This window comes from Capsicum annuum, chromosome 4, assembly GCF_002878395.1.
Source record: "Capsicum annuum cultivar UCD-10X-F1 chromosome 4, UCD10Xv1.1, whole genome shotgun sequence".
Taxonomy (NCBI): Eukaryota; Viridiplantae; Streptophyta; class Magnoliopsida; order Solanales; family Solanaceae; genus Capsicum; species Capsicum annuum.
In genome coordinates, this window is record NC_061114.1 from 213,720,226 (window position 1) to 213,747,833 (window position 27,608).

Here is a 27,608-nt window from a genome sequence, read left to right on the forward strand (position 1 = left end):
ATACTAACCATTGTTGATACATTTTTCTTTTTCTTTTTTTCTTTTATCAATACAAGGCTATAAAATAAAAAATGTATAAACTGCAAAAACAAGGCTGTTAAACAAAGGGATTTTTATGCAAATAACCGTTATTTACTGTTTATATTTTCTAATCGGTATACATAGATTACACTACTGACTGAGTGCAGCTATCCACGAAACATACATGGATTATATATATATTTTATATATTCACTAACTACCTTTATTGAAATGATTAGTGAACGGCTATTTAAGTTAATTCTTTTAGCAAACTACACAAACATAGGCATTATGGTTTCGATAAATTCAGTGATCATGTTTACAATGGTTGAGGCCCAAGGACTTTTAGAATAGGGAAGCATTTTGAGCTCATTGGTTCATAGAGTTCAGGGCTATATATTCAAGAGTCCAAGTTAATGTATATTTGGTTTTGTAATATGTTTTTGTTATATATTGCTTTCACTGGAAATAAGTAAGCAAAAACATTACATGAGATTCGTAAATAACAAATACAAGAAAATTTATAGATGAAAAGAAAGAATAGGGAAACAATTGGATAACAGAAACATCAAATTACAATCCATATCTAATGTTTGAATTAATTGTCTTTCACAGTTTACATTTAAATTAAAAAGCAAATGTATATGTATTTGATAGGTATATGTCATATCACATATGTATAGGTATTTGATATGTATTTCTTATGTATTCAATTATATAATTGAGTTGTTCTCGTAGTTCTATACTTTATTCAAAAGTCATATGTATATGTATTTAATTTGATGTCATATGGATTTGTGTGTGTATTTACAAGACTCATTTATATTTGTATTCAGAAGATAAGTACATTTGTCTGTGAAATCTTCTCCAAAATATTCCTTGAGTTGCACCTAGCAGCTACCCCAAATTACTAGCCTAGTGCAATTTCAAATCGGATATAAAGTAAGCAAGCCCAAGTTTGTTCTCTTCTAGAAAGTTCCAGGCTTACGGGTCCTATTTTATGTAGCATCATTTTCATTTTAGTTCGTTCGAGAAAGAATATTATCTTACCTTTGATACAAATATTGCTTTTATTAGCGACATAACTATTTTAGAATTCTTTTAGACCACAAACTAATACCGCGTCAAGTTAAAAGGTGCAACAGAATTAGTAGTAGTAAAATTTCTTTCTTTTCTCAAGGAGCAGGTAACTTTTCATTGTTTCTGGAAATTTCTGAACAGAATATATCTTGAAATTAATTTTGTGGATTCTAGAGAAAAATAATATCTTGATGATTGCTGATTTTGATCCTTTACTAATATTGTAATCTTGTTGAGGATTCTAGCTGAATTATGATCCCTCTTTGGGCTATTGTGTTTTATTTGCACATTAGCAGGTTAAAATTATTCAGGAATACTCCAATTCGCTTATAACTTATACATGTATTAATTATGCAAGTTTCTAAACTGAAAACCAAACATTATGCTAATTTGTACATGAATAACTTATTTCCTAACGAGCTACCAAAAGTCGTATAACTAACGCATAAATTAATACAGTACTATTGACTCATGGGAATAGCTTGATCTGGGGATCACATATATGTTTTTCCATTGCTGGTTCTCTTTGGTGTGCTTTTGGTGATCTATTGCTAGATAGAAAATTTACAAGGATAATTAGAGTAACTTGTTCCGATTCGAGCTCTAAGATTTCTGTTTTGGATTTCACTGGGTATATATGTTTTTGTTGTTGAGCTCTAAGATTCGTGAATCTTGGTCATTGTCTGAACAAGAAAGAAGAATCCGAAGCAATAAATAATTACCTTCTTCATCTAGGTACCGTTTAAACAAGAAAATTAATAAGAATCCCATGGCAACAATATAATCGAGCTACCTAAACGAGAACTTAAAAAGAGAATGATCACAAATGAAGATGAAGAACAGAAATAGAATTAATTAATTAATTAATTAAGTACAAATGTGTATGCAGTTGATCAAATCCTAACGAAAAATATGCTCAACTCAGGACCACTGGTGCCATTAGGATTCATCATGTAATATGTCTCCGAGTCTTTTGATCCAACGGTCCGTTCAAAAAATGCTCTCATGTAAGTTAGCTCTCCTTCAGGGGACTCGGCGTTCGCAGTAGGCAGAACACCGGCTCCCATCGACACTGCATGAAGGTTTTGCATGACCTTCAGATCATCCTCTGTAGGCCCTCTCTTCACAGCGTACCCAACTTTTCGACCATTACAGTACATGGTCCATATGGGCTCATCGATGAGTTTGAGTTTCTCAGAAGGGTTCTTTTCACACTCGAGAGCAATTCTGACAAGTCCGGAACCCATGTCTTGGAGCAGCTTACCAGTATGGATGGAAAGTTCGAGGACAAGCAACGGAACGCCTCGTGGATTCTCTTGAATAGCAAGATTAACTCTAGCTTTTCTGTACCCAAAGAGGGTTCCAGTCATCTGTTTCCCTCCGTGTATATGCCCTTCGTGAGGCCGGTTTCCATGTAGGGAGACCGGCATCTTGCACGGAGGGTTTATTACTGGAAATGACCTGAAAACCGACTTGACACGTCTGAAGAGTTTTCTTGATTTCCACTGACCTTTCTTGTGAGATGGTTGTTGCAAGAGAACTGGAGAAGCAGGTAATCGCGATGGCGATCTATCCGGTGCCACCACATTTCGCGGTTGAGACGGCAGTGTTTTTGGCGATGGCATGGTGTATATTATCGATCTGTTAATTTAATTTCGTTGAAAGATCATCACCAGGAAGGGAAATATATGATATGCCATGATTGTAGACGTGGTGTGGAATGTAATATAATATGAAGATAGATGAAGTGGAAAGCACGTTGGTGTTTTACACAATATATATCCAGTGCTTATTTGTTTTTTTTTGAGGCTCTCCGGGACCATTTTGACTTTAACTTGGTTTGGTAGCTTTCTGTGTTTTAGTTTTTTTTTCATTTCAGAATATTATGTTAAATGGGTTCAAATGGTGGAAACAGTCCCTTGCAGAATTGTAAGATGAGGTTGCGCATGATAGACGGTCTTATGGTTCGGTCAATTTCCGAACTCTGCATATAGCGGAAGTTTTAGGGCAACGAGTTGCCATTTATATGTTAGATGGGTGGTGCTATTTCGGCACAAAGCCCTGGGAGTACTGATGTGGACAAACTTCTGCTGATGGTGGACAATTCATAGAGTCTCAAGAGACGGAGGTATATACTCATGTGCAAATTCTAACTTCCTAAATTCATCGCGGAGAAAAGTAATTATTCTATGACAAAAAATAAAATCGACGGTTCTAACAACTCCCTTAGTAAAAGCATCAACAAACAACACCCAAAGGTTGCACCAACAAAAATAACTACTAGCACAACACACTAAATGCTAACTTTTGCTTATAAGATAGACATTCAGGATATTTTACGATCATGAATCGGTTCAATTGACAATAACATCTGCCTTATAAGCAAACATCTATATATACTTAAAAGGAGAGGACAAAGACTCTCCATTTAGCCAAGTGGAAGTATTTACAATAGACACATGTTATTTTAGTTAATTAGTTAGGAAATAGTTGTTACATTAGTTGTTTTTAAAATTTCAAATTCATTTTTTCGGTTTCAGGGAATAGTTGTTACATTATCTATTTTTAATACTTCAAATTTAAATTTTCAGTTTATTTGTATTTTTAAAATTTCAAATGTTGGTTACAACTGTTACCTTTTACACAATAATATAATACAACATAAAACTACGAACTTCCTACATTATTTTTGATAGAACAAAATTGATTTTTAATTTGTATTATGTGACTACACTATATTCTTTTATTTTTTTTATGAACGTAATTATACTATTATCAATAACAACATACAAAGGGAAAAATACATTGTTTTATTACAAATCTCTTACTTCACACTCATTAATTCAAAATTTAAATAAAGTCAAATTACATCACATAACTGCGTATACATTTAGTATATTGGTATCACTCCAACGAAATTGATGATGCAACCTCCTCATTGAACCATATGGTATCGTATATAATATTCGTCTGCATTGAATCGCAAACAAATCCATATGTTAGTAATTCATTATTACATTACTTTTAAAAAAAAATTCAAAACTTATAAATTTAACTAACATAACACTGACGTACCAAATATAAACTAATTGATAGAGTTAAATTAAAATTTTCAAATATATATAATATTATAAGTAAATCATCTAATAAATTTTATCTTTATCAAGTTACTTCAATCTATATATTATTTAATAATAGATTACCAAGGCATATTATAACTCTTTTTTCACAATCTTATTTATTCAGTAATCAACTGTATCCTATGTATTACATAACTGCAATTCTCCTTATCCTTTATTGTTAACTATCCTTATTTTTCTTCCCCTTCATCTATAAATTCAATACAACTTCTAATGTAACCATTGATTCCTGCACACAACACTTTAACTCTTAATATCCTTACGTGAGTTACGCTACTCTACAGAAAGTTTCAAAAACTTCTGTAACCATAGATTCCTTTGAAAACAACTTCAATTGTTTTAATCCTTACCACAATCTACGTATACCTACATACTCTATCAAAAATGTCATCAACGACATAATAGTCACAAAAATGCATTGGAAGTTAAAAGTCTTGGTTGTTCTTTACCATTGTAGACACATAAAATTTATTGGACCAAATTCATATAAAATTTAAATTTGAGCCATATGTTATTGGGTTTAAACTTATTTTGGGCTAGAAAAAATAATAAGCCTATTTTATTCTTCATCAAGGTCCATCTCACTTTGAAGCCCAAACTCATCAAGTGACGTGACATTTCAGTCAAATCCAAAACCAATGGGACGCCTCCAAAACCAATGGGACGCCGCCATATGTACAAATGATGTGAAAATCTCATTCAAATTCAACAACCAGTCAAAAGGTGTCAAGTGTTAAAGTGACATGTTTCAGCCAATCACAAACAACTAGGCCTACCCCAAAACTATAAATAGGGGGTAACATAACATTCTAAGGGGAAGAAAAGAAAAAGGAGGACATTCTGCAAGCATTGGAGGAAGCTTTTGCATTGAATACACAGCTCTTCAACGAATTGACTAACGGAGTTCTGCCCGGAGATCAACTCGACAAAACAAAGTGCTGTCAGACAATTCCTGGAGATCCAAACACATTACTAGGAGACTCAAATCATCCTACATTCGAGAATCACACTGCAAAGACCCTCAAATCATGGAAAAACTTAGGAGAGAAGAATCGAGAGAATAACAGAATTGTACCCTCAAAATTACTTTAAATAAAATTATTCTTTCGCTTTATTTTATTTTTTGCTTGCAGTTAATTTTCAGCTTTAACAAATATTTATTGCGAACAAATTGACATGCTCAGTGGAACTGCACGAATACAACCAGCCTTCTTGTTGGGGAGTAAAAATTTACAGAGTTAACATATTTACAGAGCCAACATGCAAGGAAAGCCGCCTAATAAGTTTCATCTCTGAGTGATTCTTCCACGCCTAACTCAACAAAAAGGGCATTCTCTTCTTCAGTTCGTGATTAAAAAATTCATGTCAATATTTCCCAACAGGTCATGATTCATCCTTGGCTTCGTCCATTTTTTAACATCTTTTGTGAAGGCTGAACATATTTTCTTGGTCCTTGAAACCAGAAATTAGTCCAATCAAGAAAAGAGACATCATCAGTGACATCTTTTGTAAGACGGTAGAATGCCGAAAATAAGTGTGAGCAGCTTCTGGGGAGAAAAGGTTTCCCTTTGTCATCCACATATGTCAACTCCTTAGCCGAGGGAATAACTTCGTCATAAAATGACCCATGAACATGAAGGCCTCCGATGTTTCTCAAGTCCCATAAAGATATGGACAGCTCTCCAATAAAAGTAGAAATTGTGTTGGTGGAAGGACGTCAATTCTCACAGAAGTCCTGGAGCACATTATCGCTATTGTCATACGTGAAAAATAAAGCAAAAACAAGATCTTAAGTCTTGTTGCACTCCAAGGTCTCCTTATTACAGGCAAGAACGTCTTTTATCCACTCTCAGTAGCCGGATGTATATCGAACCTCCCCGAAGCCAGAGCAAGGGACATGCCAACTGCTAAGGCTTCCATTGCGACTAGGAGAGCTTGCAACAACACCATTTTGATGTGTAGAAGACTTCAAAAGTAGAACTATTTCAGTCATAATTTTGATCGAAAAGTTATCCATGACGTCCTTAGTTTCCGTCATTGACCATTCTGTCAGATGGAGGGAAGTTTTCAGTGGCTTTCTAACAAGCGGGAAGGCGCCAATCACCGGATGATGAACTTTCAAAGTGAGGGCTTTGGCATGTGAATCTAATTTGTTTTCCCCGATCTCAAGGCAAGGGTATGGAGTTTCACGATCGTTGAAACAAGTCATTATTGGAGACTAGAAGCACCCTACACCGTTCTTTAGGATTAATAAGAGAATAGAGATTAACCGTTATGAACACACAAGTTAAAAAAAATAGGAAACAAAAGAACCTGAAGTTGAGTGTAAAAAAGAAATAATAAGCCTATTTTATCCTTCATCAAGGTCCATCTCACTTTGAAGCCCAAACTCATCAAGTGACATGGCATCCCAGTCAAATCCAAAACCAATGACACGCCGCCATATGTACAAATAATATGAAATCTCATTCAAATTCAATAACCAGTCAAAAGGTGCCAAGTGTCAAAGTGACATGTTTTGACCAATCACAAGCAACTAGGCCTACCCCACAACTATAAATAGGGGGTAACATGACATTCTAAGGGGAAGAAAATAAAAAGGAGGACATTCTGCAAGCATTGGAGGAAGCTTCTGCATTGAATACACAGCTCTTCAACGAATTGACTAACGAAGTTCTGCCCGGAGATCAACTCGACAACACGAAGTGCTGTTAGACAATTCCTGGAGATCCAAACACATTTCTAGGAAACTCAAATCATCCTACATTCAAGAATCACACTGCAAAGGCCCTCGAATCACGGAAAAACTTAGGAGAGAGAATCGAGAGAATAACAAAATTATACCCGCAAAATTCATTTATATAAAATTATTCCTTTTTATTATTGCTTGCAGTTAATTTTCAACGTTAATGAAAATTTGTTGCGAACAAATTGGCATGCCTAGTGGGACCATTTCTGCTCTTCATCTCTTCCTCCTACAAGTCAAAGAAAATCACATATTCAACTACTACAATGGACTTCAGAAAAAACAATGAAGTTTCGTGCAAGAAGTCTACTACTACCACGTCTACTGAGATCAAAATTGTTGACCCCATCAATCGACGCAATCTCAACGCTTGTGCTTTGGATGGATTCCAATACTTCACCATTTTAGAGATGACAAAAAGGAGAAAATCTCAAATTTCGGCAGTAACTACAACCCCTAGGGGCAACTTTGCATCTATGTTATCAGATGAACTATCTGAAACTGGCTGCAACTTTGGAGAATCTGAAAACTTAATGAATTATCCAACTTCAACGAAAGTCAACACCTTCATGGTTGATGCAATTGACTTGGATGAAAAGTTTTCAATCATGGAGCAAACCATTGAAGCCTTGAAGAAGTCCATTGATAAAAAAGATCATCAAATCGCCCGACTTATGAGCACGTCAGATCTCTACAATCCTGAAGAGTCAAATTATAATCTAACACCACGAGAAAAAATTGATGGTGAATCTCTCATCAAGACAAGTGACAATTACTGCGATGATCGATCCACTACAGTGGCTACTCTAACAGTTCAACAACTGCAATATATGATTGCAAACACCATCAAGTCACAATATGACAGTCCATAACAAAGTTTTGTAGGATACTCAAAGCCGTATTCTAAGCGAATCGAGGGCTTACCGATGCCAATTGGATATCAACAGCTAAAGTTCCAACAATTTGATAGAAAGGGAAATTCAAGGCAACACATCGCTCATTTCGTTGAGACTTGTAGTAGTGCTGGTACACATGACGATCTTTTTGTCAAGCAATTTGTTCGCTCCTTGAAAGGCAACGCTTTTGATTGGTACACAGACTTGGAGTTGGATCAATTGATTGTTGGGAACAACTAGAAAGTTAGTTCCTAAATCATTTCTACAGTACCCGTCGTATGGTCAGCATGATGGAGTTGACAAACAAAAGACAAAGTAAAGATGAGCCTGTACTGGATTACATAAATCGCTGGCAAACATTGAGCTTTGATTGCAAGGATCAAATTTCTGAAACTTCTGCAGTTGAAGTTTGCATTCAAGGGATACGTTGGGGCCTTGTGTATATCCTCCATGGAATTAAGCCTCAAACTTTTGAAGAATTAGCTATGCACGCTCATGACATGTAGCTAAGTATTGCAAGTCATAGAATGGCATCACCTGGTTTTTATCAAAGAAAGGAAGTCATGAAATTCGAAGACTCATCTGAAGACTAAATTGGGGAATCTATGACGACAACTTAAGTTTTACAAAGTCCCCTACAAGACAAAAGTTAAAAAAGGAAGCTCCAAAGCAACAAATGCGAGAGGTGAAAAATCAACCAACCTTAAAAGAGTTACAAGCAAGGGTATATCCTTTTTCCGACTCTGATGTTCCTGAAATTCTTGATGAGTTGTTAGCCAAAAATTCATTGAACTTCCTAAGTCAAAGCGACCTGACGAATCAAACAAAGTTGATGATCTAAATACTGCAAATTTGACCGCATTGTTGGTCATCACACCATAAAATGTTTCATTCTGATGGAAGAGATCATGACATTAATGCAAGAGGGAAAGATCATTATTGATGAAGACGATATAGTTGACGCAAATTATGTTAGCGTCAAACTGCACCATATGAAAGGTTTAATTTCAAAAGCTCTACAAGTCAGGCGCTCTGTGGAATCACCAAAAGTTGTAGAAATCATCATGCTACAATTTGGGAACTTTGACCCAATCGGAGTTCCAGCCTTGAAGTAAACAACGGTCAAATCCATGCAAAATAACTTCTCCAATAGCAAGAAGGGTGATACTTGAACATTGATCACTCGCAAAAGAAAAAAATGTCAAAGAGCTTCTAAACTCCGACTTCCATAAATAGACAAAAGATTAAATGCAAATTTGCTTCAACCAAGGGAGGCAATAAATCCCAAACCGAAGTGCAACAATACTTCATTACAAAGAGTTGAGAGAAAAGTTACATTACAAGAATTCTTCCCCAAAATGCTTCTTGCTGCATGAACTTAAACTGCAAGTTAAAAATGCTCCTTGTTGCACGAGCTTAAACTGCAAGTCAAAAATGCTCCTTGCTGCACGATCTTAAACTGCAAGTTAAAAATGCTCTTTGTTGCTCAATCTTAAACTGCAGATAAAAAATGCTCCTTGCTGCACGAGCTTAAACTGCAAGTCAAAAATTCTCCTCGATGCACGAGCTTAAACTGCAAGTCAAGACGCTCCTCGACGCACGAGCCTAAACTGTAAGTCAAAATGCTCCTTAAGGCACGAGCTTAAACTGCAGGTCACTCCTGGCCCGCATGAGTCTAAACTGTAAACGGCTCTAAAGAAAAAAAAGGAAAAGTATGAAGCTTGAATGCATATTTGGAGTCCTTTGAAGATGCCGTCTTAAAGCAAAAGGATTCTTCAATATCTCTCAAGCAATAAAACCTTCTCAACAAGAAAAAGACTTGTGGTACTTTGAATATTGCTCTAGTCTGGCCTTCAACATATTTCGAAAGTGATGCGATCCAAAACTTGAAGTAGATGACAAAATTCATGAAGTATCCAAAATTTGAAGAGAAATAGAATATCACAAGATTTAGACTGCAAATTTGGAAATGTACCTGAGAAAATATAGAGGTTATATGCTTATGGATTTCATGTTTAACGTAGATCTATGAGTCTAATTTTCAATACAAAAAGCGGAACCTGATTTCGATACTTTCACGTCAAGATGTGAAATTTATCGTGACGCTACGCAAAGCTGAAATAACCAGCGAACCAAGATTAGAAGTCTATTTTTGGAGCAATATCTGGGATGACTCGGATGCAACCTAATTGTGATTTCCGTGTGAGACGTAGCTCTGTGAGTCTACTTTCCAATACAAAAATTGAAACCTGATTCTGATATTTTCACGTCAAGATATGGAATTTATCGTGACGCTACGCAAAGCTGAAATAACCAACAAACCAAGATTAGAAAGATGTTTTTGGAGCAATATATGGAACGATTTGGATAGAATCTAGTTGTAGTTTTCGTATGCGACGTATCTCTATGAATCTACTTTCCAATGCACAAAGCAGAACCGGATTTTGATACTTCCACGTCAAGATATGGAATTTATCGTGACGATGCGCAAAGCTGATGAAACTAGCAAACCGAGATTAGAAGATCGGTTTTGGGGCAATATCTGGGATGATTTGGGTGCAATCTGATTGTGATTCCCGCGTAAGACATAGCTCTACGAGTCTAGTTTCTAAAGCAAAAAAAACAGTTCCTGATTTTGATACTCCTACATCAAAATACGGAATTTATCGTGATGTTGCGCAAGGCTGATAAAATAGGACATTGAATTCCATTTTTGTGAATCAAACAACTCATATTTTGTTCTCCCATCGGAGAATAAATATTTTTGTGGACGTGTTCTTAGTACTTACTTACCATAGTCAGAAAAGGTTACTCCCTGTGTCAATATTATCAAGCTGAATGGCACTACGTATGTGATCCTTGAAAAGAATGGGATGCTCTCACTCGAAGCCTCTTTATCACCGAGGCCCATGGATGAGATGTACCACATGCTTGTTTACAATAATGGACTGCAGGCACTTAGAACTTTATCATCATAAGGTCTCAAGAATGACACCAAGTGCATGCTCACTGAAGTTAAAATAGAAAACTTTCAGCGTCGTCAAGGATAAAATCAGATCATTTCAAGTCACTTTCTTATTAAGCAGTGAGGAATTAGCGCACTAAATGGTTCAACATCAAATATGTCGACCTTTTTGGTCTGACATCAAGACCATTTTCATAAACCTGCACAAAAAAATGAAGATGTAACACATCTAGAGTGTTGACCGGATGAAGTTTCTTGGTTCTATGCGGATTGATGCCAACTATGTGAAACTTCAATCTGGCAATAAGTGTCGGTACCAATCGCACGATGCTTGAATTTGACATGATCAACATTGGGAGAAACAAATACCTTTGAACCGACCAACATTGGGAGAAACAAGTACACATTCATGAGTACTTCAAGTCTCGCCGCCAAGTTTCGGCAAGCCTACACGTCGACCAACCTTGAAGTAGGGGGCATCTGTAGACACATAAAATTTATTGGATCAAATTCATATAATATTTAAATTTGAACCATATGTTATTGGGTTTAAACTTATTTTGGGCTAGAAAAAAATAATAAGCCTATTTTATTCTTTATCAAGGTCCATCTCACTTTGAAGCCCAAACTCATCAAGTGACGTGGCATCCCAGTCAAATTCAAAACCAATGAGACGCCGCCATATGTACAAATGATATGAAAATCTCATTCAAATTCAACAACCAGTCAAAAGGTGCCAAGTGTTAAAGTGACATGTTTCGGCCAATCACAAGCAACTAGGCCTACCTCACAACTATAAATAGGGGGTAACATAACATTCTAAGGGGAAGAAAATAAAAAGGAGGACATTCTGCAATCATTGGAGGAAGCTTCTTCATTGACTACACAGCTCTTCAACGAATTGACTGACGGAGTTCTGCCTGGAAATCAACTCGACAACACGAAGTGCTGTCAGACAATTTTTGGAGATCCAAACACATTTCTAGGAGACTCAAATCATCCTACATTCTAGAATCACGCTGCAAAGGCCCTCAAATCACGAAAAAACTTAGGAGAGAAGAATCGAAAGAATAACAAAATTGTACCCACAAAATTCATTTATATAAGTTTTTTTTTTTTGCAGTTAATTTTCAGTGTTAACGAAAATTTGTTGCGAACAACCATCTCACAACAAAGTAACTCTGTGTTGGATGAATTATCAAATGACACTTTACAAGTCGAGACAATTTCTAAGTTGTAAGAGATTAGAAAAGTGAATACACTATTTTTGTAAATTGTAACACTGTTTTTACTATTTTTCTTCTTCCTACTGTCACTTTTCATTATGACAATATATTATTTTTTAAAATCATTATTCTTCCCTCCAATGTTTAACTTATTACTTTTTTATCATTCTTTATTCTCTAATTTTTTACAGTTTATCTTTATATTTTAGTTGCTCAAATTTATTTCCAAATGCAACAACAAAATCTGTTACACATCAATAGTCCTATCAGGCCATATTTTTTTCAAATATATCTATTTAATACTATAATCCTACAGTAACATATTTTCTCATTGTTGCATTGTTGCTACTACTGAATTGTTAAACCTAGATAATGGGTAGTATTATTCTAGATGCAATAAGTGTTTGAAAAAAAATTGAAAAACAATTATATTTGCAGAAACATAAAATGTAATCATGAAGATTTCACCGTGATTTACAGGTAAATATATATATTTACATTTCATATATATCTATGATTTCAAACACAAGTTTCAATCATTTATTACATAATATAAATGTCACACTGTCAATATAATATAAAAGAATAATGCAGGCAACAGACTTTTACTATCAAATTATAGCTAAGTATGTCAATATGAATAGGAAAAAATTATACAGGCAACAAGCTTTAATATAAGATTTTAGATAAGGAAAATATGAACACTTTTGAAATAAACAATTTCATTAATATGAACTGATCGGTGCACCAGAAGTTCCGCATTAATCAATTATAAGTTCTGAACTTGCTGCTCAATTGTAACATACATGAAGCATTGTTATTTTCACTATATTATGAAAATTATAAGTTTCAGCACATGAGGCGATTTATGTTGGAGATATATCAGAAACCATGGCCTGCAATAAAGTAGATATTGATAAATCTATTTCTTGAAACATGATAATTCACATTCATCCAAACTCATTTTATTACCTTCAAATGAGGAATTGTGACAGTAGGAGGTTCAGCCTTTGCTTCACCACAATCTTCTTATCGCAATACCACTTACTAATATGGGCAGCATCCTTCAACCAGTTTTCTGTTAAAGAAACATCACCCAGTCATATCTATAGAACAACAAAAGAAATTAATGGAATACGATAACAAAATAATAAACCAACGTCCAAAATGGGAGAATAGTGCAACTGTTATGGAAGATCTCCTTACATTTTCAATAGTGCAAATCTGATCTTCGTAATCACATATAAGGCTACATCATACAAGCAATCACCAACATTTGGCAGATTAGCAACATTTGGCATCAGAATGAATTCTTCAATATCATCCAATCGATCAATCTTACCATAGGCATAAATGAGTTCACTATCAACCTTGGGCTATTCTCCTTAGTCTTTTGCCTTACCATCAACAAATACTTCACTGAGTCATGATAAACATCTGCGTCCTCTGCAATATAAATGACATTCAAGAATTGGGTGGCATCATCTGTCCGTATAAATGATTCACTAGCATCGCTCACTAATTGAGAGACACATGCATCTGAGTTGCATGCTCATCAATTGTTGAAATTCAGTTATATAGCTCCTCCCTGTCTTTCCATATTCTAACATAATTCAGATACATGGAGGAATTTATTGAAATTTGAAAGAGTTTCCTAATGAAGAGTGTAAAATTATATTTTGTTTTGCTTAATTAGTCAATAAGCTAAACAAGTGGTAGCAATACATAGTGTGTCATTTCTTGAAAGAATCTCAAAAAGAACATCTAACACGTGCTAAGATAAAGGCATAGAACTCAAGCACAAGCTTAGTAAGAAATTTCAAAGAGTGCAATTAATATTCCTATTAATTACCTTTCTTTTTAATCTAAAAATTTCATCATCGTTCAACATATCAATTTTTCAATTAGATATACTTAAAATAATAGCATTTGTAGAAAAGACTTCCAAACAAAAGAAAAAAGAAGGAAAACCTCTTGCAAACATATGTATGCCCTTTCTGGTGAGAACATGTCAGTTCTGTCTCTAAGTAGGGGATTTCATATTATTATCATTGTAATTATGCTAGCAAAACTTTTGTATGCTCTAGGAAGCTTTGTACCCAAAATATTCAATATCTTTTAAACCACATTTTAAGTAGTTATTAGATGATATCTGTATTTACTAGGTGTATAAATTTGTTAACCAAAATGATGATTTTTCTGGTAAATAGTTTAGCATCGTATGTGGGGATTGACAGTTGTGTTGTTATGTCAATCTGTTGTTCTAGATCTCTTCTAGATCACGAAAATATGCCCACTACTACAGAATTACTACTATGTCTAGAACTAAATACGGTGGCAAATCAGTTGATATTCAATGTGATGCCTTCTCCATCCATGTGTATTCCATAACCAGTAAAATTTATTTACATACTAAGGATGGATCACCCTCAAGGATGAGAACGAGGCCTAAAAGCAAGACAAGGATAAGGACGAGAGCCAGAATGTCAATGGGAGTCCAACCCGATCTCTGCCCATAAAATAGGCCGAGTCAGACTCCCAGATAAGAGAGACGAGCCTCAATACCTCAGAAGACACAGGACTCTAGGAAAGTATTTGTGGCAGCATCAACAAATTGGGAGAACTGTTGTAAATATTATAGACCTTCAGAAAAATAAGCCATGAGAATCTGATTGAGATCTTTCGCCTAAGGATCGGAAGCACTAATTTAGAAGAAATTTAAGGTAGAAGCAACTTAGCTTTCGTACGTCAATTATAGAAAATCTCTCAAAAACACCTGAGGCAATCGGAGATAACTTCAACGGATAGCTGACCAAAACCCTTTTCCCGATCTGCAGGCAAATGCTATCAACTGAGAAGAATTAGTTACAGTAGAAGGTGCAGCCTTTGCTTGAACAAAAACTTCTTAATGCAACCCCACTTCCTAATATGATCCCAAATTAAACCACAAATATCAGACCTCTTCACAAAATTCTTCCGTCAATTTTCCGACAAAGAAATATTGCCCAGACATATCTATAGAAAAAAAATTAAATTTAGATAAGAAAACAAAACACATAAACCAAAGCCTAAATAGGAGAATAGTGCAATATTCATGATACCTAATATGGTCAAACTGCAACATCAAAATATATCAAATAGTGCAAAACTTTGATAATTTGTTCACAGCTAAATGTACGTCAAGTCCAAGGGAATATAGTAATTTTGGAGGCGTGCAAATAGTGCAAAACTTCTTCTTTCTATTGTTTCTGCTATCAAAAATTGGGAAGAAAATCAATTTTCTGTTTAGGCATCATTAAGCAAAACTTATCTTCTTCTTCCTCTACATGTAAAATAATAAATTTTTCATAACTATTACTATATAATTACTTCAACCAGGGGCGGAGCTACAACATTATACGGGGGTTCGGGTGAACCAGTAGCTTTCGGGTATAGTTTATATTTATACTAAAAAATCAAGAAGAAACATATAAATTGATCGCGTGCGAACCCACAACACAAGAAATGAGCGGTACGAACACGACCGTTAGAGCATTACCTAAATTTAGAACCCACAAACTTCAAATCTTAGCTTTGTCGCTGCTTCAACAGATGAAATAAGAGAAAGAACCTACCCTAAAACTTTAGCAAAATACTTGATCTTAATTGGACGAATCTTTTTTAAATCAAACTGTAGATTCCTCCCATAATCATACTGTCACTAAATATAGTTGTTAGAGCATTAAAAGTCTTCAATATATAGACAACTATGGCCTGAATACCTATATTTTTCAATGTTTCCTCAAAAAGTTCAGGTTTCCTCAACCAAAACAAACTTCTGACAATAGCTGAACAAATGTTTTTAATTTAATTTAACTTATTGAACATTTGTGACAAAATCATGGCTTTTCAGTAGAATCAATCCACATGCAAAAATTAATCAACATGAAGAATTGTCAAGCTAATCAAAACAACGGCAGTCACAACAATAACAAGAAAACAACCCCAAATAACGGCACATTACACCATGTTAGACATAAATTACATAATATCTGCCATAGATTCATCTATACAGTAATAAAAAGGTACAATACAAACCTGAAGAATCATTATACACACCAAATTTTTGTAACTTAACCATGTCATTCCACCTTATATTGATCATTTTCAGCTGCATCTAGCTCAGATCTCATTTGCATGTTCAAATCAGAAAATGATAGAAAATAAGGAAGAAGAGGGCTTATTCGGTATTGCTAATACAACAATATAAGGGACATAATATATAGATCGAAATTTGTCTATCGTTAGTCTGCAATCTAAGAATAAATAATTTCAAATTAGTCAAACAACATACAAATGATAAAAGCATACATAATGTCAACTAATAAATAATCATCTGGAGTTAGTGAATACAATTTTTACTGAAAATGATCATTGTAAATAGAGCAAAATTAACAAAAATACAGAGATTCATTTTGATTTCATAATGAAAACTGCATATTTAAGCTTAGTTTTTCACTTCAAAATAAAAATATTACCAATTTAAAATTGAAGACATTATAATGGGGTTTTGGTACAATTACCAGATGTGATTAAGGATGTTATAAATATAATCCATAAAATTAAAGTCAGAGCAACAAATAAGAAAAATCGAAAGAGGAGACATGAGTTTATGTATTTAAATAAGGAGAAAAATTGACTTTGAAAATTGTACAGAAATTAAATTGAACAAAGAGAATCTGCCATTTTTTTCAACATTGAACAAACACGAGGTGAATAGGAAGGTGACATTTCAGATACCAAATGTTGGATATCAATTGTTTTCTATTCTAGATACGCACATCCATTTATTTTTATTTATTTTTATTTTTTTTTAACATGGGTTTTTATTTAATGGGTTAGGTCTTCAATTTTTCCACCTTGGGCTGATATTTATGGGGCTGAATCTCTTTTATTAGTTTGAACCATAATTTTATTTAATAAACTCAATCATTTAAGAAAATACAAAATATATTTGTATTTAATTTTATTACTTATTATTACGGTAGCATATTGCTTGAAATTACATGAACCTGTAAGTATGCATCAGTTGAATTATTTCAGTTTTATTAATATTTTTTTAAGTTTAATTATTTTAGATTTTTAATAAGCTAAATCAATAATCATATTATAAGTTATTTTATCTATTTGTAATTCTTAACGTTTTGGTTATCATTTAATTAATAATATAGTATTCATAAATAATATAATGTTCACTTATCTATAATAAATTGAATCTTAGTTTTAACCAAAATCATAGATGATGAATTTTAATTTCAAAAAATCTAAAAACTCGAAAAGGTTGATAATAAATTTAATAATTTTGTAAAAATTATACAGACATTAAGATAAATATCTACTAATAAGTAAATAAATATGTATATATGTGTTAGAATAAAATAAACAATAACATTTTCATGATTATAATTTCTTGATAGATTCATTTATTGCACTCTCCTACATATACCTTCTTCTTTTTTTTTAATTTATTGCTATTTATATTATTACAATTTTGTTCAATATAAATAATCAAAAATAAAAAATTTATTTATTTAATTCTTATGAATATATTATTAATTTAAATTAATATTAAGGAAAAGTTTAGACTTAAGTAAGTGATAAACTAATAAAAATGAATCATTTATGTAATACACTCTGCACTTTTATTTTCCAATATTAAATATTTTGACTCATCAATGTCTATAACATTATAATAATTATTCGTTTAAACAACTCTTTGTAATGTTGCTTTTAATTTCATGATTCTATATTTTATTAGTATCTAATTAAATAGTTTAATACAAATAGATATTCTACTTGATCTAATACAATTTTATATTTTAGTGGATGTGAACATTTTTATTATTCAATATACTTAAACAAGACATAACGTTTAAAAAGTTTTATAATTAATACGTAGATTATTCACGCATCGTGCGGGTAAATATACTAGTTATAACTTAATTAATAAAGATAAATATTCAAGACTACACACTTAAAAGGATAAAAATTCAAGAACGAAAATATTGGAGGACAGTAGGCATAACCCAACTAGCCCAATTTCAGAGAGGTCTCATATATTGGATACTCCACAAACTAACAAAGCCCAAAGTTTGGTGACTTCTAGAAAAAGAATTTGATGCTTACAATAATACGTATTAGAATGGAATCAAGAAAGTAATAATAAGGCGGCAATATAAAAGCAATTTGTACAAATGGCATTAACACTCTCAACAATAACAACATCAACCTTAATCCGTCGAAAATTACCCATAGTAGGTGCCTTTTGTGTTCTTACCTTTGGTCTCTCTAATCTCTCCATCCCTTTTACCCATACCAGCTTTGCTCATTCACTTCCCTTTGTCCCTCTTTTGCGGTAATTTTTTCATTTTCTTGAAATTTCTGAACAGAATCTTGAAATTAGTTTTGTGGGGTTTTTGAGAAAATTAATATGTGGGGTTGTTTTGTTTTGTAAATTTCAGGTCGAAATTAGGTGGAGAAAGAAGGAGTACAAGTGTTAGTAGTAGAATAAGAATGGAGGCTAGTAACAAGATTGTTCCCAGCATTGTTGTTTATGTCACTGTTCCTAACAAAGACTTGGGTTTGTTTTTATATTTTTTTTATTTTTTGCTTTTTTGTGGTCTTGGTAATTCATTTTATTATCTTGATGATTGTTGTTTTTTGTTTAATTTTTCACTAAAATTGTAATCTTGTTGAGGATTCTAGCTGAATTATGATCCCTGTTTGGCCTGTTGTGTTTTATTTGTGCTTCTTACGCCATTGAACATGACTCATGGTGGTAGCTTGGTCTCGGGATCACATACTCCCTGCGTGCGACATACTAAAAATAGATGTTCGTGTTTACTTGTCCATCTTAGAAAATCAAGAGATAATTTATTACTTAGTTCTTAATTCACCTTTGTTATTAACTATAGTCATTTCTGAATGCATTTTTCCAGACCATTGAATTTATTATATTCAAAAGGTGATATAGTAATTTTGTCATTTTATCTATTGTACCTTAAAGGGTATGTCAAGTCAATACTGGATAAGTAAAAATGGACGGAGGGAGTATATGTTTTTCCGTTGCTGATTCTTTTTGGTGTGCTTTTCGTTCTACTGGTAAATAGAAAATTTAGACGGATAACGAGAGTAACTTCTTTGGATTTAAGGTCTCATCCACACTATTCTATTGGACTTGTATCAAAGTGCCAATAGTCTGAAGCAATAAATAATTATCTGTCCAAGTGTACTAGTTTAAACATGTTATGTAAAGATGGTTTCAGCATAATTTTCCACGAACTTCTGATGATGCTATCTTTATGATTGCTTTTATATAATGTCTGTGATTTTGGATGGAACTTTAGCATCGCTATCTTGTACTCTAACTATTTTGCAGGTATAAAGCTGGCAGGGAGCATAGTCAAGGAGAAACTCGCAGCATGTGTTAATCGAGTACCAGGCGAGCACAGCTCCTTATTACTGCTCTAACTAGCAAACGTAGCCTTCATGTCTTTGTCTTGCACTAAATGAATGTATCTTAACCATCATTTTGCCTGTTTAGACCTTAGTTATTCACTGCTAATACCACTGTGCTTGGCAAAGTGTGGTTCACTCTTGTTGTCATGAACCAAATTAGAATGCGGAGTGCTAATTCCTCATCATTTGCTAGTAACACTTTGCACTGGAACTTAAAGTTTGATTTCTTCAAACGTATCATCAGTTTTGCCAAGCGTTATGTTGGTTGATCTCTTTATCATCTGCATTATTGCATATATGAACTTGAATATATCAATGTTTCCCGTGTTTACTGCCTGTAGTGTTGCGTGTTTTTGACTATACTCCCTTTCCATAGATTGAACCTAATTGAGCTATTGATTCCATCAATTTTGTTTTATGTAGTTGGACTGCTGCAATGTTGAAACATTGTTGTCCACATTTCTCTCTCTTTTTTTTTTTTTGCTGGAACTACATTCTGAAAGGATCAATGCTTTAGATAATAGAAGGTGAATGCAAAAACATACCTAGTATATTATCACAAATGGGGTCCGGGAAGAGTGGGTGTACACGGGTCTTACCCCTACCTTTGTCGGGTAGAGAGACTATTTTTGCTAGACCCTCAGCTCAAGAAAATCATTTTTCAAAAAAGAGTTTGAAAGAAATGCAAGAGTAACCAATGTTTGGCAAAACACCTAAGTGCATTTTCGCCTTATATGTTGCTCCAGCATTCACTTATATGTGTAAGAGTTGCCTGAATACAAGCTAACATTAATAGTTTTACTGGTGTCCTCACTAGTCTTTGTTTCTAAGTTGATAACATTTTTGATTGTGCCAGGCGTCGAATCTGTTTACGAGTGGCAAGGAGAGGTAAGACAGTTCTTCGAAAGACCGTTCAACTTTGACGATAATCAACATTTCTCGATACACTATGCCTGTCGCATTGTTTTCTAAGAGTAATTTTGCTTTTTGTTTCTTGTTAACAGATACAGACTGATTCTGAAGAGCTGCTTATAATCAAGACCAGGGAGTCCCTTTTGGAAGCTCTTACGGAGCATGTGAAGGCCAACCATGAATATGAGTAAGTTGTTGCATCTTTGCTCTTTTGTCTGTCAATTAAAAGATATCAGTACTTCATTTTGTAACTTGTCATTTAATGTTCAACCATCTGATTATCTGCATTGGTTAGATAAATCTGGCAGATCATCCTTTTTGAATATCTTTTCAAATGTTAGAAAGGGTTTTGGAAGAAAGACAGTGTTTTTCATGTATAATAATGTATCTGCCATGTGTTGTACTCATCGCTTTCTACCAGCCAGATAACCAGTAATTTCTGCTCCAAGATTTTCACGTTCGTGCATAGTCTTAGGTGCATAAGCTAATTGCTACCCTAACTCGAACGTTAATCCCCCAAAAAAGGGGAATTGTCTTGAAGAGAGCACCTATAGATTATTTTGATCTTTTTCTTGTTTGTTTCTTGCAGTGCTCCTGAAGTGATTGCGATGCCCATAGTTGGTGGCAGTCCCCAGTACCTAGAATGGCTCAAGAACAGCACAAGGGATAAATGAGTTGAGCCAAGACAAGCTTTCTTCTACCTTGAGCTTGTAACTTGGTAGGAGTCAAAGACAAGTATCTATGTTATTTGGTATTTTCTGTCCAAGTACTTGTTATTTTAAACCGTGTCTTTAGCCTTGACTCTTGATGTGAGCTCTTATATCTATCTCTAATAGATATTAATGAGTTATTTTGGGCATTGCTGCTTGTATATATGGTGAAATAACGAGACCCTTGTAAAGTTATGGGTACTTGGTGTTGTTGCTTTCGAGTGAATTATGGTTGGATAGTCACTGTAATAGCTCCCTAGAGTTGTCCGTAATAACATACGGATGAACTGCATGATTAAATTATTTGCATATCCACAGTTCCAACTACATGATACCTTTTGAAACGTCCTTGAAGACACAAGATTATTCGACCAAAAGTCCGGAAGGTAGTCATTGAGAGGTTATTCAACCAAAAGCTACTTGGGTAATTACTTGGTTACTTTAAACTAAAAGAGAACATGATAATTGCACCAAAAGAACTCATTCAAGAATACAGCATCAAAATTGCACTATTTAAGCAGGACTGCATTCAGTGACGCAAATATGAGATAAAAGTTGTAAATTGTGAACTCCAAACGTATTATTCCGATGTCCCAAAATCTAGGTGAAGAAACAGAAAGTAAGACCAATACGTACACTTATTATTTGCTCATTAGGTAGTCAGAATGATACGCTCAAACAGCTTTTCAAGAAGCTTTCGAGTAGTAGCACCACGAAAGCCTCCAGCAGGATGGCAAGGTAATCTTATGGGCACCGTGCAGATGCATAGATGGATTGCTTTGTTGTTCCACCTTATGACAATGTTCTAATTTTCTATCCTTTTTTGGGCTCTCAGCCTCCCAGGGGCGACACGTTTGCTGGTACGTATTCGTCAAGCTTAAGACCGCTTGAAAGCACTGGCTTAGAAGCAAAACAATGGTCAAGCCAAGATCAGATGAGAGGATCAATTGCCATGGAAATCGTAGATTGTCATCCAAGCTTTGTCTTCTCTACAGTCAAAAAGTATCGCATCATCAAGAATCCCACGAAAAGCACATCCAATTAAGCTTTTTCTTACAATACCTCAAGCGTACACATTACAAGGTTCAATTGCAATGAGAAGAGAAGAATCTAAAGGCAGCGACTGTTACCAAAGAAAAAGAAATGCAGAAAATATGGCAAATTTAACTCCTACAGTTCCAAGTACCAAACCACCATAAGTCAAATATCAAACATAACATGTCAAGAGAAACTGCCTTTTTTCTTATACAACAAGTCAGCACAAAGCAAACTACATTTAGAGCCCATCCCTAAAAAGACACCATGAGTCAGCATAGCAAATCAGGATTCATCCAACTGATCCTGCATAAAGCACATGACTACAATTAAAGAAAGCTGTACTAAGTAATAAAATAAAGTTTCAGAGTGATAGTACGTGTATGCATGTGATGGCAGCTTGTGATAGCAGCCTTCACAGCATAAGCACCTACCTGAGCATCTGAGGTCCAGAGTGTGAGATTGTCTCGTAGGAGTTGCATGATGAGAGTGCTATCCTTGTACGATTCTTCACCTAAAGTGTCCAGCTCAGCTATGGCTTCCTCAAATGCCTAAACAAGTTGACGAACAAATCATTCCAAATGCAAAGATACGTACCACTAACAGAAATAGATCAACTGGCACATGTAACAATATAGATACCACAGAGACTGATGGCAAAACCTAAACGTTCGATCTGGCAGGTTAGCTTCAAATTGAAGACAGACAAATACAAGGCTCACACTCGTAACCAACTAGCACTTTAGGTACCTTGACTATAAATCAGTTTACAGCCAAAACAAAAATGGATTGACAGGACTGTCGTCGATTACTAAGTTCACCAACATTTTAACAGTACACTAGTTCTTGACTCAAGACTTTGCAAACTTTTCAAGAAGAAAACACACATAAGATCATTTTATCCTACATTCCTACAGTCAACTCTTAGATTAAGTAATCAACCCACTTTCCCTAATCACTTGGGTTCATCTGTAACCACCTCAGCATCTTTCATCCTATCCATCCATTTTGCCAGTCATCAACCCATCCTTCATAATAAGTCTGATCACTCACTTTCTTTTCACAGACTCAACCCTCCATTGCCCTTTCGTTCTCCATCTTTCACTGCATCTCACCATCAATATTCAGTTACCCTTTCCCAACTTTATTCAATGGCTCTTTCATTAGACAAAGCTAAAACAACAGTTCAGCCAGTTTAGAACATATAAAAACTGCACATGAAGCGTATAATTTTACATCATATCTGCAGCATAAACACTAATTTTACCTGCTTTGCCATACTGCAAGCTTTGTCGGATGAGTTCAGTATCTCAAAGTAGAAGACAGAGAAATTAAGAGCAAGACCCAGCCTTATGGGATGCGTTGGAGGCAGATCTGTCAGTGCAATTTCCTTCAATGACAACAAAGGTAAGGAAAAACAGAATTAGTGGAACTCAATTTTCCAACCATATGATGGAAAGCTATATACAAAATCAAAATGAAATGCAAAGATATGAACATGCAAGATTTGACCAACTGTAGAATAGATAAATTCACATACCAGACTAAACAATTTTTTAAATTAACAGTTCATCAAGAGCCAGAGGGAAGAAAAAAAGCTGAAAACTCCAGGTAACAATCGGCCTAACCTCCTCTATACAGTGTCTAATCTGCAGCATAATTAGAAAGTCTTTCATGTGAAGCTAATTTGTGATTCATACACCCAACCCAAGTAAAAAAAAAAAAAATGGTCCTGGACTGTTCCTAACCACATCAATGATACAACTACAGCTAAATTGGTGAAAGCCTAGGTAATGCGCACATCCTTGGATTTTCAAACTTCTCACAACAATGACCTCTTTATCATTTCAGTTCAATCTTTAGTTTCAAACACATCAAAACAATTCAGTGTTGAAAGACCCTTCCTAGATGGTAAGGACGCTTCATCACATCACACCCTGAAAGTGACATTGCTTAGCAACAACAGTGTAAGGCTACAATCTGCGGATCAGAAAGTTCCGTCCCTTGTTCTCTTAGTTAACATACTTGAACCTATGATTCATCTTAAAATCTTACAAACACATATCACTAATTAACATCCTAATGTGATGAAAACACAAATTCACAGCAGAAAAATCAACAGCACATACTAAATGCAAGAATGTCCATCACAATCTCAACAAAAGAACTAAATCCAGATTGCAATGGCTAAAACTGTATTCATCTTGAAATCAAGCTACAGTATCAAGATGATTTGTCCCCATCTTAACACAAAGCCTGCAATCACAAGAAGTTACCAGGAAGACCTAGATGCAGTTTACCCCAAGAGGCCCGGCGTCACATCATCTATAAATTCCAGCTAAACAATTCATTTCTCACAATTTCAACCACATTAGTAAGATTAATATACAAGTATTTGACACAAAAACCGCAATGAGATGGAAAAATCAAGCCCGATTTAACAATCTCCACCATTTAATCTTAAATTTGAGTGAAGGTCAAAAACACACCTAAAATATCCCCTTTTTTTGAGTTCCCTAGCTGAACTATCACCATTGTTCACTTCTCCTACCTGAATGATGGTGATATTTCATCTAGAAGAAGTGAACCAATTGATAACTTAGGCATGATTTGACAAATAGTTAGTGATAGTGAAGCTAGGAAACTCGAACAACACATACTTTAGCTGAGTTTTTAACCATTAACTCCTTTCTTTTTAGTAAGTTAAAAATCTCAACTACATTCACATAACAAAAACATCAAAATCCAGATCAGAATGGCCAAATTTAGTTCTCTATAAAATCAAAATCATCTACAGTTTTACATTTATATTTCAGATCTCAACAGAAGTCCTACAACCACAACAAATAAACAACAAAACCTAGATATAACTTGCCCAAAATCTGAACAGAAAAAAGCACCACCGCAAATCAAACTCAAAAAAATCAAACAGAAGTCAACACTGAAAAGCCATACCTGAGCAGCCTTATACGAATTCATAGTATCTTCAGCAGCCTGTTTCCTTTCATCACCAACTTTAAACTCTGCCAAATACCTATAATAATCACCTTTCATCTTCAAATAAAACACCTTCGATTCACTCGTTGAAGCCGACGGCACCAGATTCGACTCCAGCAACTTCAATATCCCAGCACAAACTCCCGATAACTCATTCTCAACTTTACCTCTATACTCCTTAACCAGATTCACGTGCTCCTCATTCTTCCTTGACTCCTCCTTTTGCTCGATCGATGACACGATCCGCCACGCCGCACGGAGTGAGCCGATCACGTTTTTGTACGCCACGGAGAGAAGGTTTCGTTCTTCTACAGTGAGTTCGCCGGAAGGAGTGGAGTTGATGACCAGTTTGTCCATGAAATGAACCATTTCTTCGTAACGTTCCGCTTGTTCGGCGAGTTTTGCTAAGTAGAGGTACTGCTCACGACTGAGATTTTCGGGGATTGCCGCCGCCGCCGCCATGGATGTAGAGAGAGTTTAGGCGAAAGAGAAGAGAACTGAGAATCAATACTGAATGTGTGTGTGTGAGAGAGAGAGAAGGAACTTTTATATGCTTTTTTTTTTTAAATCTTTTTGAAAAAATATTTAGCTCAATATTTGAGTATATGGAAAATTATTTTTGTTTAATAATTGGTGAAAACGAAATATGAATTAACTTGATGCTGTGAAAATTTAATATTTTAGAACAATATGGTAGTTGGTTGTGATTAGAGGTGTTCATAGGCGGATTGGTTCGATTTTTTATTAAAATATAATCAAATTAATAATGTTGGTTTTCTAAATTTATAAATCAAATCACACCAATGTGCAATCAGTTTTTTATTTTGATTTTAGATGGGTTTTTTCAATTTTTTGGTTTGCTCAATTTTCTTACAATTACAAAGTGATTGAAGAACAAATTTAAATGTTTTCACTAAAAAGATTTTTAAAAAATGGTATAGAGTAGTTCTAATAAAAATTAAATTGGCAAATTAGTAAGACGGCTAAACTACTATGTAATATTATGTAGATACTTAAGTAGTTCAATTTGTAAGTCACTAGTCACAGTAGCTTGTTTGAAAGTTTCCTTCACATAAAATATGACCACACAAAAGAATAAAAAATTAAACAACTTATTAAAAACTTAACTCCATAAAGTAATTAATTATAACATAATTCCATAAAAAAGGAAAGAAGAGAAACAAACCTAAATTACAACTTGACGAATGAGAAAAGTAAAATGAGAAAATAATGAGAACTCTCTGAAAACTTAGAAAGTAAAATGTAAAAAATGAAGCAATTAAAGAGTTTTAGGTTTTTATATTAACTAGTTAAACCCCACGTGTCTCGCACGTGTAACATTTGATTATTTAAAATTAGATGATCTTGTCTATTGCAAAAAATTTTAATGAAGAGCAAAAAATTTAAATCACTTCTCAAAGATACTTCACACTTTAATAAAATAGCGCAAACATAACATATGTTTTATTAAAATATTTAATAAATTTTAAATTCTTAAATATTCAAGAAATAATTTTGTCTAAAGCAGACACTTTTAGTGAATGACAAAAAGTTTAAATATTTCTGAATATCGAATCAAATAAAAACAAAGTTGAAAGAAACAAATCAAACTGAAATAGTTTGATTCGGTGTTCGATGTCTACTTTTTAAAATTATAAATTAAAGAATTGAATTGAAATTTGATAAAATCGAATCAAAGAGCAGAACGTGTACTTCTAATCAACGCCTTAACAACATAAATCGTGTTAATATGAATGAAAAATAGTTTTTTTTTTTTTAAAAAAAACACACCTTTAAATCCTCTCGTAATCGGCACAAAGTCTCAACCACACACTCACATAATTTTTCTTTACCTGCACATCACGCGAAAGTCAACAATTGAAATTGCAATAAATTATACGATAAAAAAGTTAATAAAAGATGCATAATATTTAATATTGTTGACCTACAAATTTAAAACTCATTAAAGAACATAAAACTAATCTTCTCTTGAACATACTCTTTAACAATTAAATTGTGAATGTTATTCTATTATTTATTAAAAAAAAAGGAATGCTCAATATATAGATGTACAATTTTTTTCCTTTTAAGAAAGAGTTGATAAAATATGGAAGAAATCTAATCTAATTTGAGAAATTTTTTTCATAAAAAACTAATTATTATAGAAAATCAAGACAAACGAAACTTAAAAGAAAAGATAATTAAGGACTCCTAATTAAATCAAAAACCATACTTAAAAGAAAGAAATTAGGTCGTATGTTAACTACAATTTGACACTACTTATTTTTTTTCTTTTTGAGGTGGGACGTGTTTTTTTAGTAAAAATAGTTAAATAAGAATTTGATAAAATAATAAAAAGTCATTTCCTATTATGTATTTAAAA

General features: G+C 34.0%; 3 protein-coding genes and 1 long non-coding RNA gene across 5 annotated transcripts; 1 reads left to right on the forward strand and 3 right to left on the reverse strand.

Annotated features, from left to right (window-relative positions):
* Positions 1-1,928: 1,928 nt before the first annotated feature.
* LOC107869495 (protein MIZU-KUSSEI 1) lies at positions 1,929-3,129 on the reverse strand. Its single transcript, XM_047410982.1, has one exon. The coding sequence runs from the start codon at positions 2,724-2,726 to the stop codon at positions 1,995-1,997; it is 732 nt and encodes a 243-aa protein (XP_047266938.1). The 5' UTR covers positions 2,727-3,129; the 3' UTR covers positions 1,929-1,994.
* A 9,650-nt stretch (positions 3,130-12,779) lies between these two features.
* Positions 12,780-13,770, reverse strand: LOC107869493. Its single transcript, XR_001673823.2, has 4 exons — positions 13,417-13,770; positions 13,281-13,323; positions 13,047-13,152; positions 12,780-12,970 (listed from the first exon to the last, which is right to left on the reverse strand). It is a non-coding gene; the product is annotated as an uncharacterized LOC107869493 (long non-coding RNA).
* A 4,355-nt stretch (positions 13,771-18,125) lies between these two features.
* Positions 18,126-21,436, forward strand: LOC107867390 (protein CutA, chloroplastic). The gene is made up of 6 exons (XM_016713605.2): positions 18,126-18,468; positions 18,575-18,693; positions 19,492-19,554; positions 20,428-20,459; positions 20,576-20,670; positions 21,073-21,436. The coding sequence occupies exons 1-6, from the start codon at positions 18,308-18,310 to the stop codon at positions 21,155-21,157; spliced, it is 555 nt and encodes a 184-aa protein (XP_016569091.1). The 5' UTR covers positions 18,126-18,307; the 3' UTR covers positions 21,158-21,436.
* Positions 21,437-22,229: 793 nt separating this feature from the next.
* LOC107867389 (14-3-3 protein 10) lies at positions 22,230-25,881 on the reverse strand. 2 transcript variants are annotated; one of them, XM_016713604.2, is made up of 4 exons: positions 25,184-25,881; positions 23,496-23,618; positions 22,663-22,779; positions 22,230-22,534 (listed from the first exon to the last, which is right to left on the reverse strand). In XM_016713604.2, exons 1-4 carry the CDS (start codon positions 25,685-25,687, stop codon positions 22,514-22,516), a joined length of 765 nt encoding a protein of 254 aa, XP_016569090.1. In that variant the 5' UTR covers positions 25,688-25,881; the 3' UTR covers positions 22,230-22,513. The 2 variants fall into 2 exon arrangements, with proteins under 2 accessions (XP_016569090.1, XP_047266939.1); XM_047410983.1 differs by lacking the exons at positions 22,230-22,534; positions 22,663-22,779 and adding an exon at positions 22,958-23,401 and having other exon boundaries at positions 25,184-25,815.
* Positions 25,882-27,608: the final 1,727 nt, after the last annotated feature.